Source organism: Staurois parvus, unplaced genomic scaffold, assembly GCF_062004578.1.
Source record: "Staurois parvus isolate SC_StPar_1 unplaced genomic scaffold, SC_StPar_1.0 ptg001328l, whole genome shotgun sequence".
In the NCBI taxonomy this organism is placed as follows: domain Eukaryota; kingdom Metazoa; phylum Chordata; class Amphibia; order Anura; family Ranidae; genus Staurois; species Staurois parvus.
This window is the reverse complement of record NW_028319124.1, coordinates 3,962,589-3,982,014: the sequence shown is the minus strand read 5'-3', so window position 1 is coordinate 3,982,014 and position 19,426 is coordinate 3,962,589. Positions and strand designations below refer to the sequence as shown.

Below are 19,426 nucleotides of genomic sequence, written 5' to 3'. Positions count from 1 at the left end.
AAGGCCGTATCGCTGGCCCTTGTGGCCTTCCGGGAGCAGCTACGGGGACATGCGTGGGTCCTCCTGGACAACTTCTCCGTCATTGTGTATATCAACACAGGGAGGGACTCGAAGCAAAACTTTGTGGTCCCTGACCTCGGAACTGCTCACGTGGTCCGAGACCAATGTAGCCTCCCTATCTGCCATCCACCTGAAGGGGGATTTGAACAAAGTGGCAGATGTTCTCAGCAGAAGGCAGCTGAGGGAATCAGAATGGGTGCTCAGTTGGGAAATCTACCAAGCCATCATAGGGGAGTGGGGGTCTCCATCCATAGACCTTTTCACGTGGGGCCAGAATACCAAAGTCCTGGTTTTCTTCTTCCTAAATCGTTGGGACGGGGCGTTGGCAGTGGATGCACTAGCACAGCTATGGTGCTTTCTCCCCAGTCTCCTTATTGCCAGCAGTTCTGAGGAATTTCAGATCCGAATGAACTTCCCTGATCCTGATAGCCCCTCACTGGCCGAGACTGGCTTGGTTTTTGACCCTGGCGGCCCTGGCCATCTATCCTCCTTGGATATTGCTGTGCCGAGAGAACCTGCTTTCTCAGGGTCCGGTCCTTTGTCCCCAGGTAGACAGATGGAACCTAGCGGCCTGGTTTCTGAGGAGCAGCTGTTAAGAGCAAAGGGTTTTTAGCTAGGGTAGTATCCCCCCCACCCCCATTTGAACCTCTGGATTCAAGTTCCCTGAAAATCCTGACCCTCAAGACCGTATTCCTGGTAGTGGTTACTACAGCGAGGATTAGGGCCCCCTTCCTTCAGATGAAATCCTCGAGATTTCATCGAGGCCAAGAAATTACTTTACCTTCATTTTGTTCTAACCCCTCCTGTGACCAAGAAAGGAAATTTAACTAGAATATTAGAAGATGTGTTCTTTATTTAGATAGGACTAAGGGGATCAGGAAGTCAGATTCCCTTTTTGTATCATTTGCAGGAGCAAGGAAGGGTTGTAAAGCTTCTAGGCGCACCTTAGCTAGGTGGCTGAGACTTGCAATTAGATAGTCTTATCTGACCGAGGGTCTGGAAGTCCCGGAGGGTATCGTGGCGCACTCCACCCGGGCCATGGCTGCCACGTATGCTGAGCTGGTTTATGCAACCCTAGGACAGGTTTGTAGGGCTGCCACCTGGTCCAATTACAACACCTTCGTTAAGCATTACAGACTATACCTGGTCTCGATAGAGAAGCAGGCCTTCGGACGCAAGGTTCTACAAGCGGTGGTCCCGCCCTAGGGGTGAGTGCTCGCGGATCATCTCAAGGTGCTGTCCTGAAAGACGGAGAGGGGAAAAAGCAAAGTTACACTTGTGGTAACATCTTTTCCAGGAGTCTTTCAGGACAATGCCAGTTACCCACCCTTGTTAGCATTTGGTTATAAGGTACGGTTCTTTTGTGTGTCTTGTATTGTGTCTCCCCAAGTGACCGGAGGTGCTAAGTCATGAACTGAGGTCGGTGTGGGGAGGCCGCTCTTGTATTCTGGGTGGAGGTGTTTCCTCAGGTGGGTAGGAGCCGAAGCTCTCAAGGTGCTGTCCTGAAAGACTCCTGGAAAAGGCGTTACCGTAAGGGAAACGGTCCTTTTTTTTTTTTTTTTTTTTTTTGTAAATGGTGCTGAACCCTGGAAATCTTTGATCACTTTCATGTTGTTCAGGTAGATCTCCATATCTCTAAGGTTGCATTCCCCTGCTCTAAATCCTCTGTCATCTTTAACTGCAGGACAGCTTGTTATGTTGAAATACAACAGACTTTCTTTCAGGATCAGCAGGTGAAAATAAAGAAAAAGCGTGTAAAAGAACAGGAATTCAGCTATTACATCTAAGAATTTGTAAACTACAGTACAATAAATGTTTGCTTTTGGGTATAATACCACTTTAAAATAACAAACATGATGTTATACCTACCTGCTCTGTGCAGTTGTTTTGCACAGAGCAACCCGAACCTCCTCTTCTGGGGTTTCCTGCCAGCGATTGTGGCTCCTCCTCTTCTGTGTCTGGCCCGATTAGCAAGCGCAGATGTACAGCCTTGAGCCAGATTTGGGCTGTGTGCATCTATTGACACACAGAGAGTGTAGCTCGGCCCCACCCCCAATCTCTTGTCACAGGATTTGATTGACAGTAGCATGAGCCAATGGCTCCCGCTGCTTTCTCCGAGTCCTGTGAGCAGAGAGAGCATTACTGCTGCTCTAGAGCACAGCGTTGGATCAAGATCAGGCTCAGGTAAGTATTTAGGGGGACTGTGGGGGAGCTGAACATGAATGTGTTGTGTTTTTTTTTTTTTTTTTTTTTTTTCCTTACTGTAATACAGAGATTGCATTAAGGTAAAATACCTTTTAGCCTTTCCAACCACTTTAATGGTGCTACTTTATTAATATCACTACAACTAAGTTTTAATTTTAAATGGCATGATAAATCTATGGACTTCACATATCTAATATGAAATCTCTGTTTTTAGTCCACCAAGGCTGTGTACGATAGGATCATTGATCTCCGCATAGCCACCCCACAGATTATAATCAACTACGCTATGTTCTTGGAGGAACACAACTATTATGAAGAAAGTTTTAAGGTAGGTGTAGGTAATGGGAAATATAAGTGGCATTCAGGAGAGATGAGGCAAATCAGACAGGTCAAATCTCCAGAAAATGATTTTTATCTTTTTTTTTTTTTATCTTTCTTTGACTCCAGGCCTATGAGCGTGGCATTGCCCTTTTTCGCTGGCCAAATGTCTACGATATCTGGAGTACTTATCTGTCCAAATTCATCGCTCGATATGGAGGAAAAAAGCTGGAGAGAGCCCGTGATCTGTTTGAACAGGCTCTGGATGGCTGTCCTAGAAAATTTGCCAAAAGTTTGTATTCTCTAGAAACTTCGAGTGGGTGATGGGGTCATAGATTTATCAGACTTTGTAACTTTCATTCTTCTATACCCTAGATATCTTTCTCTTGTATGCCAAGCTGGAGGAGGAGCATGGCCTGGCCAGACATGCCATGGCTTTATATGAGCGTGCTACTCAGGCCGTAGAGCCAGGAGAACAGTACGAGATGTTCAACATTTACATCAAGAGAGCTGCTGAAATATATGGAGTCACACACACCCGAAGCATTTATGAGCGAGCTATAGAGGTACCTATCTTCTTGCATTTACATTTTTTTTTTTGAAATGCCTTAAACTCTGAAATTTTAAATCACTGTAACTTTAAAGGCATAGTCCACCTTTCAGAAGTGTAACAAATTCACCAACAGTGATAAAATAAAAATGTATCAGATTTTTCATTCAGACCTAGAGAGCCTTGAAACCACAATCAATGTGTTGCAGGTGCAATGCAGAGGCTCTTTTATTGTTTACCCCCCCGACCCGAGTTCTGTACAGAAATATGGACCTTCTGTTATGAGGATGGAAAAAGATGTTAATGGGCTGCAAGTGCGGTGATGTCACCACACCACCAATGCACTTTGCTGAATCCCCCTGTGGTGGTGGCAGATGGGACGTGTAGTATTTTCATTCACCCATTGCTGTGAATGGATGATGTGGTTGTTTGGACAGAGCCACCCAAAGCTGCCCTAAATTCATGACACAACTACCAAGAGAAAATATGATTCCGGGTCACCTGATCGCTGTGATAGCCTCTGACTGTGAAGCCCATCCCCCTTTTTTCTTTCTCTGAATGGAGGAGAGAGATATATTGTATCTCTCTGTCCTGTCCTTTCAAAGAGAAAAAAAACGTGTGTGTAAAAAAAAAAAAAAAAAAAAAAAAAAAAAAATAAAATAAACAAAGATACCTAGATAAAGGTTTGATCTAGGTCTGCGCCAGGGTTAGTGTTTTGTGAAGGTCAGGTTTTTTTGGGTTTTTTTTAATATTTAAATTAATATCAGTGTCAGAATAAAAGAAAAAAAAAGCAAATTGGTTTTGGGGCTGTACTACAGGTACAAACAACAACTAATATACACACATGTGGTATCATTGCAATTTTTTTTTTTTTACTGTTTTGGGCCAGTTTTCCTTTGGTAATAAAAGAAAAAAGCAATAAGTCAGGAGATATCTATTACCATTTACCACCTAATGAAAGCCCAATTTGTCCTGAAAAAAACACGGTATAATCCACCTGGATGTACAAAGTAGTTGTGATGATATGTACGGTTTTGCGAACACATGTCAAAGTTGCACAATTGTGTTTAGGCGTTAAGATTTGTTTTACCCTTCGGCACAAAGGGGTTAATGTTTTCCATAGCTATACCTGAAAAAAGGGCCAGCCTGAAGTGATCTAGCAGGACTTCATTTTCTGACTAAAGTTCCACTTTAAGTGACCTTGTCTTTTCAAAGAACTACAGGTACAACTTGGTACCTAATGTAACCCTTCTAGCCATTGTTTGTGATGAAACGCTAACTACAGTCATTCACATGTGAAGTAACTAAAAATAAAACCATGCTCCTTAATATGTCCATAACCTAATCTAAATGGAGTTAAATAAAGATTTACTCCCATAACGGGGGATCGGAGGGGGGGGGATGTGGGGGCTGGTGTTACAGTAACTTGCTACATGTAACACCCTGAATATGGGTGTAACATGTTATAAAGGTGAACTTATCCTTTAACCATTTCAATACCGGGCAATTTTCCCCCTTCCTGCCCAGGCCATTTTTCAGGTTTCAGCGCTCTCACACTTTGAATGACAATTGCGCGGTCATACGACACTGTACCCAAACTAAAATTTTATCATTTTCTTCACACAACTAGAGCTTTCTTTTGGTGGTATTTAATCACCGCTGGGGTTTTTATTTTTTGCTAAATTAACAAAAAAAGACCAAAAATTAAAAAAAAAAAACACGTTTTTCTTTGTTTCTGTTATAAAAGTTTACAAATAAATAATTGTTCTTCATAAATTTAGGCCGAGATGTATTCTGCTACATGTCTTTGGTGAAAATAACCCAAATTAGGATGTATTATTTAGTTTGTAGGAAAGTTATAGAGTTCACAAACTATGGTATAGATCTGAATATTGATCAATCCTGAAGTACTGACAGCCAATCTAATTTCTTGAGGTCCAAGAATGTCAGAATAGTACAGATATCCCCCAAATGACCCCTTTTTGCAGAGTAGACAGTCCGACGTACTTCATAAGAGGAATGGCGAGTTTTTTGAAGTATTTTTTTTGTCATAATTTTTCGGAAAATGAAAAAATTAAAAAAATTATTTTCACTATTTTTTTTTTTTTACATACTGTCACCAGTGCAGTACAGCATCATCATATAACTGGCATGGCGGTGATCAGGGACACTGACTGGTGACAGTATGAAAAAAAAATATATTTTTTTTATTACATTTTTTTTATTTTTTTTAAGATTCTTTTTTCATATTTTACTATGACCAAAGTAGTACAATGTTACCATAGTAACATTGTACTACTTTGGGGAAGTGATCAGTATTTTTTTTTTTTTGTACACAATTTGCTTATAGCAAAGAATTGCTATATGTGATTGGTCACAACAGGTCACATGGTACCAGCAACGGGGCCGGTACTCAGATCTGTCATCGACCGTGTCCGAGGTACACGGCCGGTGACAGATTGCGGCTCTGCGCGGCTCTGCAGGAGCGCAAACTGCGCATGTGCCGGAGCACGCTAAATGGCGTGCACCCGGAATGCCGAAGCGCTTTTGCAGCCGCCAAACGGCCATTGGCCGGGCGGCAAATGGTTAACCACTTCCATACCAGGCACTTTTACCCCCTTCCTGCCCAGGCCACTTTTCAGGTATCAGCGCTCTCACACTTTGAATGACAATTGCACGGTCATACAACATTGTACCCAAACTAAAATTTTATCATTTTCTTCACACAATTAGAGCTTTCTTTTGGTGGTATTTAATCACAACTGGGGTTTTTATTTTTTGCTAAATTAACAAAAAAGACTGAAAAATTTGAAAACCCACATTTTTCTTTGTTTCTGTTATAAAAGTTTGAAAATAAATATTTGTTCTTCATAAATTTAGGCCAAGATGTATTCTACTACATGTCTTTGGTGAAAGTAACCCAAATCAGTGTTTATTATTTAGTCTGTAGGAAAGTTATAGAGTTCACAAACTATGGGATATATCTGAATATTGATCAATCCTGAAGTACTGACAGCCAATCTAATTTCTTGAGGTCCAAGAATGTCAGAACAGTACAGATATCCCACAAATGACCCCTTTTTGCAAAGTAGACAGTCCGATGTACTTCATAACAGGCATGCTGAGTTTTTTGAAGTTGTAATTTTTTGTCATAATTTTTCAGAAAATTAAGAAATTAAAAAAGATTTTCACTAATTTTTTATTTTTTTTTTATACATACTGTCACCAGTGCAGTACAGCATCATATAACTGGCATAGCGGTGATCAGGGACACTGGTGATACTACAAAAAAAATTATTTTTTTCAATTTTTGTTTTCATTTTTTAAAATTATTTTTAGTTTATTAAATTTTTTTTCTAAGATTTTTTTTTTCATATTGCCAAACCATGACCAAAGTAGTATAATGTTACCATAGTAAGATTGTACTACTTTGGGGAAGTGATCAGTATTTTGTTTTTTTTTTTTTACATCATTTGCTTATAACAAGTAATTACTTTGCTATAAGCAAGCATTTACCTGAATGACATCGATTAATTCAGGGTTTTTTTTTTATGATTAGCTGTGATTGGCCCAGCTTGTGCATGTGATCACTGTGACCATTCACAGCTAGACAGACTTGTATACAATGGACAGTATGAAAGGAAGCCATCCATTGTATACAACTGTCATGTGACCTGCTGTGATTGGTCACAGCAGGTCACATGGTACTGGCAACGGGGCCGGTACTCAGATCTGTCATCTGCTGTGTCCGAGGTACGCGGCCGGTGATAGCGTGGCCCTGCGGGCATGCGCAATGCGCGTTCTGGAAAGGATGCCATATGACATCCACCTGGAGGGACGAGCTGTTCACCCAGCCGCCATCTGGCTATAGGCTGGGTGGCAACTGGTTAATATAAAGACTGTAGAAAATGTTTACATTGAAGTTCTTCTTTAATGCTCGGTCCAGAGCAGTCATAGCCAGTGAAGTCAGACCATCTGATCCGCATTCTGGTTTTTATTTGGTGGTTTAGGTTTGTTGTAACAGAATATTAGTGGTAGGAAGTGGTGAGGTCACACTCTGTTGCTGTTGCTATAGTTAAGTCACCTACAGTTATAAGAAAACAGCCAATAATTAGCAGAAAAGTAATGTAATATAAATTTCCTGTGAGTGGGTGACCTTGACATCAGTTGGTATTTGTACTAAATGTTCAGGAAGGTATTTTCCATTCTATGAATCTATTTTCTCAGCTGTTGGCAGATGAGCAGTCTCGAGAGATGTGCCTGCGTTTTGCAGATATGGAGTGTAAGCTTGGAGAGATTGATCGAGCCCGAGCTGTGTATTCCTACTGTTCCCAGATGTGTGATCCCAGGGTGAGCATTTTACTAGACTGGACCAGGTGGCCACTTTCTGTATATGGTCTCTGTTAGCAGTAACTTTATCTGCACAATGTCACACATACACACGGCCTTTATATCCATCTTTGCAGCTGACGGCGGGGTTCTGGCAGACTTGGAGAGACTTTGAAGTGCGCCATGGCAATGAGGACACAATTCGGGAGATGCTACGTGTGAAACGAAGTGTGCAAGCCAAATACAACACACAGGGCACTTTCCTTGTATCCCAGAGATTGAGGGCAGAAGGAGGAGGCCAGGAATCCAAAGGTAATGTTTTCAAGGAACTTAGCCGGCCTGATCAGTTGGTTTGTTGAACTCCCTGGTCATCTCATCTGCCATTGTATATGGCCATCATATGGTGAATTCTACTGTACCCCACATGAAGTGTTTAAAGATGAACTCCAGACAAGCTGCTAAATACATAGCGGGATTACATAAATGGCAGCAGCTTCATCTGTCCCAAGAGATTGTACTTCTAGCCATCCAGTTTGGATATTTACACATCTTTGCCACACAGCACAGGCTTGTCTGGCAGGAAATGAGGAGCTGATTTTTCTCTGTTCCAGTTTCACTTTGAACTACAGATCTCAGATTGTGAAAGGAGAAGCAGAACACTGATGAGCTCATCTCTCTTCACTTCAAACCCCCCCCCCCGCGCTGATTGATGAGCTCATCACTCTGTCACTTCCGTAAACCCCCCCGATTGATGAGCTCATCTCTCTGTCCCCCCCCCCAGTTTTTGTTAGCACTTGAGCACTGCAGCGTAACAAATTGTCTCCTTGTGCATCTTCTCCTCCCAGTATGTGCTTGCTGTACAGGGAATTGCAGGAGGTTAAAACCAAATCAAGATTCGGTATTTACATTGCTTAATGTATTAATAAATATAGAGCTGCATTAGTTTTTTTAAAGTTCTGATTACAGAGATCTAGCCATCATGTCTGAATCTCCTACAAACATGGTTGTTCAGCTTGTATAGTAATATATCTCGTGGTTAAAAAAACAAGTCTATTGCCTCGCACGTTCATTATTTCAGAGCATCTCCTGAAGATAGAACAAAACCCTGTGAGCAAGGAAGTAAAAGAAATGAAAAAAGGTTTACTGATCCTCTCCCTTCCCAGTCAGTTTTGGGTTGGTTTGTTTTTTTGGTATTGCCACCGCCACTGTAGTCCCCTTTCACACGATTTGATCCAATCTGGCCCACCTGTCCATTTTTGATGAGTGATAGATGGAAACAGACTTGTGTCCATTTACACCCGCCTACATCCAGCCCACTAAAAACAAAAGGAAGGGGATCTGTTCTGGGAGGATCGGATCATAGGGCATTTGGGTGTAAACAGACAGCTGGTCTGTGTACATCCAACCACCCATAAGCGGAGCAGGCTGTGTCCATATCCCATGCCCGCTGCGCTCTGCTCAGCAGGGAATCGGCGGACAAATCCCCCACTGAGCAAGCAGATTCCACCCTGTGTGAATGGGTACTAAAGTATTCCACAGCTTAATCACTCTTGCTGTAAGGAACCATTACATAAGGTGATGCCTCTTTCTTACATAACTGATTGGGTCACACGATGTCTCCATAGCCTTCATTGAAAGCCACAAAGAAAAAATTTCTATTTTTTTCCCACTGTATCTTTCCTTTACTCCCCTCAAACATGTTTCAGTGTAGAAAAAAAGATAACTCTGTAGGAGCCTTCATGATGGCAGATCCAACCAAAATATTATTCTCTTTTTGGATCGGGAAGGAAATTGTTTAGACACCCTGTGTTGTGTTTATTGCGGTGTATCTCCTTTTTGGAGATTTAATGTGTTGTCACTAGACCAGAAAACAAGCAGAATGTCTCTAATAGGGACATAAACAATGGGAAGAAGTTTTCAATTGAATGGAGATAGGTTAGATCCCCTGCCAGGTTTTATCCCTGTGTTCCCATTATGGAGGTTACCTATTACCTCTAAGCAAGGAAGAATTAGAACCTCCTTTAAAAAAAAAAAAAATATGCAGTTCCACGTTAATAAGTGGACTACTTGTGTAACTGTGCTTGTTCTCCTAGAACCGGTGGATGAGATGCAGGCACTGGAGCAGAAGGCAGCGGTGGTGGCAGCAGAGGCTGAAAGAGATAAACCACAGATGAAGGAGAAGATCCTGTTTGTTAGGTTTGTAGCTGCTGGATATTCACTCACTCCTCTTTTAAGTGTTCTCCAACAAAAGAAATGACCTCTTATTCTATTCTTCTGTTCAGGTCTGATGCTTCGAAGACAGAATTAGCAGAGATGACACTGCAGGCAAATCCAGATGAGATTAACATAGGAGAGGAAGATGAGTCAGAGGAGGAGCTGGAGCCGGATGGTGAGTGATTAGCATCTCATACTCCTGGATGTGATTTTGTTATTCGTTGAATATACTTTAGCTGGGAGAGACACAAACCTAAAACGGTAGTGAGGTCGAAATTGGATTTGTTGGTTCCTCCACATTTGTTGAGTACAGGTGCCTTTTAGTTTTTATAGCTTGCTAATTAGGCTGGATCCACATTATTGCGGTGTGTTAATATGCTTTGCGGTATGCAGCCTATTCATTTTAAATGGGCTGTCTATGCATGTTTTAATGGGCTGGCTCAATCTCCCCCCCCCCCCATGCAGAGCACAACTCTCCAAAGATGATTGATATTTGCATTGGTATGCTAAAATGCAGGTTTGATGGGGTGCCATTCAAAATGATTGGCAATTCAGCTCTCCATGTCTCACAGCTTTGAATCTAACCTTTACAGATTAGCCTCTTCCTGCCACCTGTACACATATATGGGCCCCCAGGAAGTGGGTCTTTATCTGTGAAGCCGCATATATGCATACCTGAGTTTTGTGCTCTGGGCGCGTTGCACATCGCAACCCCCAGAACAGAGACCACAATCTCAGTAATTGGGGACTGGGAATTCTGGTACCTGATCGCTGTGATAACCTCTGATTGGCTGTCACTGTAATCACTTAATGTATGGACTGCTACCATTTTTTTTCTCTCCTCTTGAATGGAGAAAAAGGTGCATTATAGAGGAAAAAAGTAAACAAAGGTGTGTGTGTGTGTAAGAAGAAAATAAAGAAAAATTAGACTAGTGTTTTGATCTAGGTCAGTGTCAGAGATCATAATCACAGTCAGAGGTCAGGCTTGGTATATTTTGAGGGTAGTAAAATGCGCACTATTGTTTCTGGACCCCACTATGGGTACAAACATATATATATATATATACACACACACACATTTGTGGTATTGCTGTGGTCGGCAGGAGAATTTTATTTTGGGTTGCTTTTTCATGGTAGAATACAGTAGTAGCAATAATGTAATAAATGAAATCTTTGACAATTTTTTTTGCCAGTTTTCCTTTTACAGTGATACTAAACCCACACCAGTAAAATCCACTTGTATTTGTAGTAAAGTATGCTTGTTATACTTGCTGTGGAACCTAGAGGGTTAATTCTCCACATTGTGTAAAAAGGCTGTTTGATCCTTTTTTCTTATCCTTCACTTCTACTGTCCCCAAGCTGTCTGCTGGTAGTACAGAGCTCTAGGAGTCACTCTGCACATGCTCAGTTTGGTGTTGTGTATGGCTAGAGTTATTTTATTCCCTTTTGGAGAGGGTACATGGGATCAGCACTGTCCAGAGGGTCAGGGGTTATGCAGCTTCATAGGATGGTCAGAGCAGAATGAAAACTCCTCCTCCAAGCTTTAACCAGTGCTTGGCTGGATGCTGATAGACCTCACAAGACTGATCTATATTGCTGATGGCAAAATGTATTTAGCAGTTTATAGTTACTAAAATTAATGCATTTTCTTGTACTGTGGGAGACCATAGTGAATAGTAATAATAAAAAAGAGGGAGATATCCATTACTATTTACCACCAAATGAGAGCCCAATTTGTCCAGAATAAAATGCGCTATAATTCACATGGATACACTAAATAGTTGCAATGATCTGTACAATTTTATTAACACATGTAAAAGTTACAAACCTGTGTTCAGGATCTGGTTTTAGCTTCCCTCATGAGGAGGGTTCAATCTCAAAAGCACATAGAATAATCAAGCTCTTCTTTGTGTGTGAAGTATATTGTCTTGTTTTTAGATTTTTTTCTAACAATTCAAAATTTAGAATACTTTGGTGGGAGCAGTTTAAATTCATGTATTTTGAAATAATAAAGGTGTGTGTGTTGTATTTTCAGTGCATGCAATGGCATAAATAGAGCCAGTATAAATCTATATGTCATGTATTTAAATCTATAAACACCACATAAGAGCATTAGGAGGGAGGTCTACCTTGTGTGGGTTGTACACATGAAAAGTGGATACAGATTTGTTAGACAGCATAGAGTGGGTCTATATATCAATTAATAGGATAACATACAATCCTTCTTACCTTTGGTAATAACAGAGTGAGGCTGATGTGTTAATGGAGTGGATAAAAGGCCTCTTTAATTCTGACTGTCCGATTGGGTCCGCCTGTCAGTTTTTCAGGCGGACTCGATTGGACCATCCATAGGCCTCTATGGACTGGGGCTGTCAGTGGAGAAGTATCTGCTGACACCCGATCTGCCAAACACAGATGGATGGGGATCCGTTCCCCATCCATGTGGTGGATCGGATCAGATAGCAGTTGGATGGAAACAGACAGGTGGTCCGTTTCCATCTGACCGCCCCATAGAATGTAGTGTCTGTGTCTGCTCTACTGCTGCAAAACAGACCTGGCAACCGCCTGCTCAACGGAGAGATCCCCGCTGAACAGGTGAATCCACTGATGGGTCTGCCCCGTCTGAAAGGGGCCTAACCTAACAAATTCCAGTTTACTTATTTCATCGGTACAAAAGGTTGACCTCCAGTCCGAAATTAAAAAAATATATATACCGGTATATACAGCGCAAAATGCCTTATAAGGCTCCATTCACATTAGTGCGACTTTCATCCAACTTTACATTCTCTGGACCAATGTAGTGCAGGCAGCTTTTCAAAGTCGCTGCGACTTTAAGATACACAGATTTGAACGGGTGCCATTAAAAAGAATGGGTTGTGCGAATTTGAGGCTTAAAGGCACAAAACACATTGCACAAGTGTGAATGGAGCCGAAATGAGTGTGCTGTTTGTTCCTTGCATCACCCTGACCGGTCACTAGATGGCATTGTGTATATAGTTTTTCTATTGCGTTATCATGAATAATTCATCAAACCTCTTTTTTTTCTTTCCTTCACAGAAGTACAATTGGAGCAGAAATCAGTCCCTGCTTCGGTCTTCTCGGGGATTACTGATGACTAACCCCAACCCATGTGCTTTTTATCAGCAAAACCAATAAAAATTAAGACACACACATTTTTTCATTCTCATGGATTCTTTTTATATACAAATAATTGCAAAATCATTTAATATAGATATTTATAATAAATCTGTATGTATATTATAAATACAACATGTGGTGGGCAACGTGTCATCAGCTATGGAGTCCAGACTCGCTGAGACAGCACCACCTACAATTCATCCAAGTTATCATCTGTAGCATATTTATAAATAGTGTATGATGCATCATTTGTGTTCTGTGGGGGTGTGGCCTTCCTCCTCAGGGGCAGGGCTAAGCACCCTGCAGGTTCTTACATTGAGTGTAGAGATGATCTGCCATATAGATATATACACACCCCCACCCCCCCCATTTTTTTTTTCCTTTTCCCCCAGGGCCCAAAGATGCAAAGCTGCTATAGCCCCTTAAATGTATCAAACTCAAGTATATAAAAAAGGAAAGTGGGGAAAAAGTGCTCTTATTAGATCTCCTGGTCCAGTCAGAGGTACACTAATTTGTCTGTGTTTTATCATTGTAGTAAAAACTGCTCCGACAATGTGTGACCCTAACCAGTTGAATACAAAATGTGCTTCAACATTCTGGTGCAGGTGCGAGGGTCTGTGGGCTCCAACTTCCTCAGCTGCTGCTGTGTACTTTGTGCTAAGGATGTAGAATCAAAAGACACTCGTGTGAATGGAACATGGACAAACATACAGCTGTTCAGGACTGTGGATCTACATAGCCCAGCCTGTTTCCCCTAGATAGCAGAACTACTTAGCCAAGGTCACTCACACAGCAAACTAGAAGCCTTCGGTGAAAGCTGATGTTTGCTGACTCCATGCTGGTTTCATGTGGCCACTTGTGGTGAAAAGAATAGGTTGAGCTTCACATCCCCCCCAGGACAAGTATACATTATCCTAATCAAAGCTTCTGTTTGAGGTTTCTCATGTGGGTCTTTGACTTTAGGGTAGGGAAGTTGTGGCACTAACATGCAAAAGGTTTCCTTGTACTATTTCACAACTCCTTTTTTTTTTTGATTAAGGTTAAAGCCAGCCATACATGGAACAATTTTCTTTCCTGCAACCTGAAAATCAATCATTTCCCCCATCAACACTGACTGTGAATTGCTCCTGTTGAGCCATTGTGTTTTCCCAGCGGGATACCACCGTGATTACTGCTAGTGGCTATAAAAGCTGTTTGCAATAATGGCATGTAAAATCTGACAGGCTGGTTGTAGCCAAATTGATCGATCAGCTTTGGTACATTGAGCCTACCCATACTTAGTGTGAATTGGCCAAGATTCAGTCTATGGCTGGCTTAACAACTGTGCAAAGTCTATTTCACTTTGTGATCCGGCTCCTCAAATCAACTTTACAGACTGCCAGTTGTGTAAATTGGTTTGTCATATGCTTGGAGGGGTGAACAATCCCACTGCAGGAAGCAGTAAAGTTACCTTTGCAGCAGGGGCTCCTGCAAGAGTTAAAACTAGGGGTAGAGGAAAAAGCTTTGGTGCTTCTTATTCTGTCTGGCAGGCTTTCACCATGGTGTGCAACCAGCCCCCCTGAAGCCTCTTCAGGACTCCGGTTGGCAGTTCAACTCTGATATCATCACCATCAATGCAGGCCCAACAGCAAGGGCTTGCCTGCATCCTGGGGCATCAAAGAGAAAAGGAGCGAGGAATAAGGTAAGTATCTACCCCTTGACCTAATGGGCATTTTCTCCTTTTCACAGGGAGGAGGTTGGGAGCCCACTGCAATGCTATTTAATACATTTATTTTATCCTAGACTTCGGCTTTAAGGGTTGGTTCACACCATGCCCGTATCTGAATTGCGTAGGATGTACTGTGCCTTGTGGTGCGATTTTAGTCCATTCATTTTGAATGGGTTGAAATTGCACTACTTTTAAAACGCACTGCAACCAGATCGCAGGGTACAAAAGCACCATGTGATCCGATGTGGGCAAATTCACTGTGTTTACCTTTTGTTGACACCTGCTGCAGATCACAAATGTAGTGCGTTTTGAATTGCACAATAATGCGCAGTGTGTTCCTGTGCCATTCAGCACCGAGGATGGTGTGAACCGGCCAAGATCTTTTAAAAAAAAAAAAAAAAAAACTTTCTGATATCAAAGGATAAATGATACTGCACTTGAGGCTGAAGCTGCATATCCACCTGTCATTTCACCATCTGGGCTATGTACACTGTCTCTCAGAATACAGGGTCTAGGGGGTCCTGTAACACTGCGGACAGATAAGCAATGACACTTTTTCATCCACAATGAAACCAGCAGTAGGCAGTTTTAATGTATGAGCTGCATCCACATGGAAGCTGAATACATCTCTTCTCTCTCACTACAAACACAGATGTTATGCAGCCTTGTAGATTGAAAACCAGGTACAATTTCTGTAAGCGCACAATCCAGTCATGTTCTTCGATAAATAACTCCTAACCGCCATACAAATGATTAAGTTATTTCAAAATTTTACAGTGACCTAGCACATAAAGCTATGCAACCCACAAGTGGATAGCCCCCACCACACTCCATACAAATAAACAACATCCATCCGTACTAAATATACACATCTACATTTACAAGAGGAGTAAAAAAAAAAAAAATTATGGCTCCATCAGAGACTGTAAACTGCACCAAAACCATTTCTTTCCTTACCAAGTTAGGGGTACCTAGTCTACTAGGATCCAGCCCCTGAAACGTGGATTTTGTTCAACAAAAATATCTACGACAACTGAAAAGCCAAAGCCTGACCAGCCTGTAGTTTAAAAAAAATAAAAAAAACCATCCTACACAGAGTACTCCAAAAAACAGGAGCAAATACTTGTGCTTAGTGACTACTATAGAGCATGAGCTAAGCAAGCGCAATTACAAGACATTAGAGAAATTCATTAAACAAATACAAAGCCAGACATGCAGAAAAAGTGAAGAAGGCAGTGGAATCGTACATGCAGGAAGGCAGTGTATGAGAAAAGACGGCAGGTAGTGGACACCTTCCAAAAGGTCTAAGAATGCCATGATCGGTCCCGGAGGACGAGGAGCAAAGGCAGTGATGAGCTCATTGACCATGCTTATGGCAGAACAACATTGTTTGATAATAGCTGAAAGCAGAAGTGGTTGCTGGGTTAAAGCAGAACTGATCGGTGGAGAAGGGTTCAGACCAGCGCCAGGTCTCTGACCTTAGCAGGAATATCTCTTCTAATCTGTAACATGGCCCAACAGAGCTTAGGTTTTAACTTGGTATCTAGCCAAAGTGGAGATTCTTTACTTTCCTATAAATTATAAAGTTGAGGGGAGGAGGGGGACATGGTGTTGGTGTCAGCCCTCACTAGATTCCTCATAAACAGGTCAAGGACAATCTACTAATACCACAGCTCCGTTACATGCTGAGTACCATCTTGGGCCCCAAAATCCTTTAAAGTAAATCCATAATAAGAGGCACCTGGAGCTCTAGGTGGAGTTTAAAGTGATATTAAAGGCTGATTTTTTTAATTTTTTTTAAATAAATATGTCATACTTACCTGCTATGTGCAGTTGTTTTTCACAGAGCAGCCCTGATCCTTCTCTTCTCAGAGCACCAGCCACTGTTCCCTCCTACCGAGTGCCCCCACAGCAAGCAGCTTGCAATGGAGACAACTGAGCAGGCTCACTACTAAGCTGCTGCTCTCTCCATTCAGAGCCAGAGAGCAGCTTGGCCCTACTCCTTCCTCATTGGCTGTGATTGAAAGCAGGAGCCAATAGTTCCCAAAGGTGTCTCAGCCCATGAGGAGGGAGAGAGCCATTGCTCTCATGTACATTGCTGGATCAAGATGGGGTTCAGGTAAGTACTGGGGAAGGCTGCTACACACAGTTTTTTTTTTTACCTTCATGCATGTATAAAAGGTAGGAAAAAAAAAAAAAAAAAAAAAACCTTGACCCTTTACAACCGCTTTAAGGAACGTAGACTGTGGCTCTACAAGTCTTCTGCACTGGCAAGTGTTTTTTATTCGTTTCATCACTGGCCCCATAGAGATATACAATAATGGTTTTACTCAAAACTAATTACTAAACCCTCCCCCCCCTTACAGCCCGTTTGATCTTCAGTTGTCATAAGTGATCCCATGTGCAGCACTATGGCAACAGCCATTTGATGGCTTGACCGTTTGTTTGATAGCATGAGCAACTGGGGCAGTTCTCCATCATGCTATGCCTTCAAGGTAACTTTTTACATTAATGTAAATGGTCCTACCTCTAAAAAGATCTAATTCTCTTGGCTAGTCTTGTGAGCCACCTTCCTCTAACTTACAAAGAAAATAAGTTGACCCCCTCCTGTAACTTCATTCCTATTTCAGCTTTGGTACTTCCTGTGCCACTACCTGCTCCCTGGGCAATAAATTACAGTCTCCATTCATTCATTGGAAGTTACTTCAAGAAGCTACAAAGCGGAACCAGTTGTATATTCTGGCTGCCTGTGCAGAGCAGCAGAAATGTGTTGATCATTAGACTAGCTAAAGGTTTTAGCATCCTGTTTGGGGAGTACAGCCTTAGAAGAGCAACTCATTCATATCCAAACACAATGTATGCCACTGAAATTGCAATTTCCTTTTAACACAAGCATCCACGGTGATGACCTCTGCAAAAAAAAGAGCATTAGAGAGAAAAGCCTTCAGATGGAAAACATGGACTGACCTATCCACCATGTCCTAAAATACAGACCATAAAAGGCACCAATAGAGGGCATGAGCTAGAGCCTGGAAGGTGGCACCATGTTAGTGGAAGGCAGCTGTACTGCATTAATAGACAGTGGGTAGTAGCTTGGCACATTCCAGTGGGGCAGTGGAGAAAAGAAAAAAGTAAGCAAGATATCCCACCTGAGCCCGGGACAGATGCTACAGTAAAACCAAAAGTAGAAAAAAAGGCAATTCTCACAAAACAGATTAAAAAAAAAAAAAAAATAGAAAGCTAGTTCAAAAAGTTGCATACACGTGTCTGAAGAGCCAAACTACCTCCAGACAAAGTGGAATAGCCAACTGTTATGTCTTATAGGAAAGTCTAAACTTGACATTCCAACCAAACTTGCAGAAAGGTCTCAACATGACGTTCCAACTAAACTTAGAAGTATGACAATCTCAGCCAGGTCAAAGTAGAAGCAGGGAGGTTCCTAGAACTGAATACCTTGACCTAGCTTACATCGGGCAGAAGCTGAACACAATATCCCAACACTGGATAAAATTAACCATCTGCCTAGTAGCATGCTGGACACTGTGGTGGGCATTCATTTAGGAGTACTGGCTTTTTTCGGTGTAGTGGGTCGCTTGGTCTGCCACAGATGGCCCTGGATAGTGAAGGCATCAACACTCATTGACATGGTTTTGCTGGGGATCTGGGTGAAGCGTTTTCTGTCAGAACTGTATTTGTAGATGTCTTCCACCATGGACAGGGTGATTGTGCGAGGGCCATAGCCCGCCAGACGGGTCAGTTCATCTGTCTCGGCTGAAAAGGTGTAGACTGCTCGAAACTGGCAACTGCTGTCACGGAACAGGATGAGGAAATGGTTGGACTGGCTCTTATCCATGTCCTAAGGATGAATTAAACAGTTTATGGTGTTAGCATCTTTATGTGAAAGATTATGAACTCTATATTTCAATGGTTAGTTCATCTTTACCAAAAACCCTGCATATTCAGGTAATGGGCACATAAAAACAAACTGTGCAGCTTTGACTAAAGTTGGATAATGCTCTTGCTATAGGCTTAGGGAATTTGCACACGTCCCAAAGCCTGTCCGAAAAAACTCCCACAGATGGTATCCTGTCCTGTCGCTACAACGTTGCTGAGGCAATCTCAGCCATTACCACTCACCCCCACCATCACAGGAGCAAGCTCTCAAACCCTTGCACATGTGTGCTTCACTATCTCCTTCATCATAGTATAGATCAGAGCTACTGCAACAGGGGAGAGAGAGCGCATGTGAAGGTGTCTGGATCAGCTGGCATAATCTTAGCAACACCCTAGCAGCAGGTCAGGATGATGCCATCTCTGGTAGTTTTTTTGACCAGGCTTCGGAAGGTGCATAAATGGCCTATACCTATAGCAAGGGCATTATTTTGCTTTGATCAGAGATGCACAGTTTGTTTTAACGTGCAGACACCCCTTACCTACATAGGCAGTTTTTGTGGTAAAAGTTAACCAACCCTTTAAAATGTACTTGTAATCCATAAGAAATGGAGATTTGGCTGTTGGACTGCAGGAGGCATGTGCAGACCACATAGGCCATCCAATGGCCATCTGAAGGAGTGCACAGGTCAGACTGACAATGCTGCTCCTAATTATAAGGCAGAAGTGGAGCGTGGTCAGCCTGAAACAGGAAGTGCTGTTACCGACAGTATCTCCAGTCAACACACTTTGCAACAGATTCAATTGAGGAAGTACAATTTACTCAGCGCTTTACACATGTATATTATACATTCACATCAGTCCCTAACCCTCAAGGGGCGAACAATCTAAGGTCCCTAACTCACATTCATTATGTTTTCATACTTGCCCTCCTAACCCTCTCGTATTGAACTGTATTGTCTCCCTTATATTGTAAAGCGCTGAGCAAACTGTTGGCGCCATATAAATCCTGT

The 19,426-nt window shown here is 42.1% G+C and overlaps 2 protein-coding genes across 4 annotated transcripts in view; one reads left to right on the top strand and one right to left on the bottom strand.

Annotated features, from left to right (window-relative positions):
* XAB2 (XPA binding protein 2) overlaps positions 1 to 12,849 on the top strand; it is a 35,708-nt gene extending 22,859 nt beyond the window's left edge. The window contains exons 12-19 of the mRNA XM_089661282.1: positions 2,480 to 2,593; positions 2,713 to 2,875; positions 2,959 to 3,149; positions 7,361 to 7,483; positions 7,600 to 7,774; positions 9,556 to 9,658; positions 9,745 to 9,851; positions 12,734 to 12,849. Of these exons, the coding sequence (XP_089517408.1) occupies positions 2,480 to 2,593; positions 2,713 to 2,875; positions 2,959 to 3,149; positions 7,361 to 7,483; positions 7,600 to 7,774; positions 9,556 to 9,658; positions 9,745 to 9,851; positions 12,734 to 12,795 (1,038 nt within the window). The 3' untranslated portion in view covers positions 12,796 to 12,849. The remainder of the gene's footprint in view (positions 1 to 2,479; positions 2,594 to 2,712; positions 2,876 to 2,958; positions 3,150 to 7,360; positions 7,484 to 7,599; positions 7,775 to 9,555; positions 9,659 to 9,744; positions 9,852 to 12,733) is intronic.
* The window catches only part of CAMSAP3 (calmodulin regulated spectrin associated protein family member 3), a 165,823-nt gene continuing 157,854 nt past the window's right edge, over positions 11,458 to 19,426 (bottom strand). For all 3 annotated transcript variants that reach the window (XM_089661279.1, XM_089661280.1, XM_089661281.1), the window contains one exon: positions 11,458 to 18,378. In XM_089661279.1, the coding sequence (XP_089517405.1) occupies positions 18,076 to 18,378 (303 nt within the window). In that variant the 3' untranslated portion in view covers positions 11,458 to 18,075. The remainder of the gene's footprint in view (positions 18,379 to 19,426) is intronic.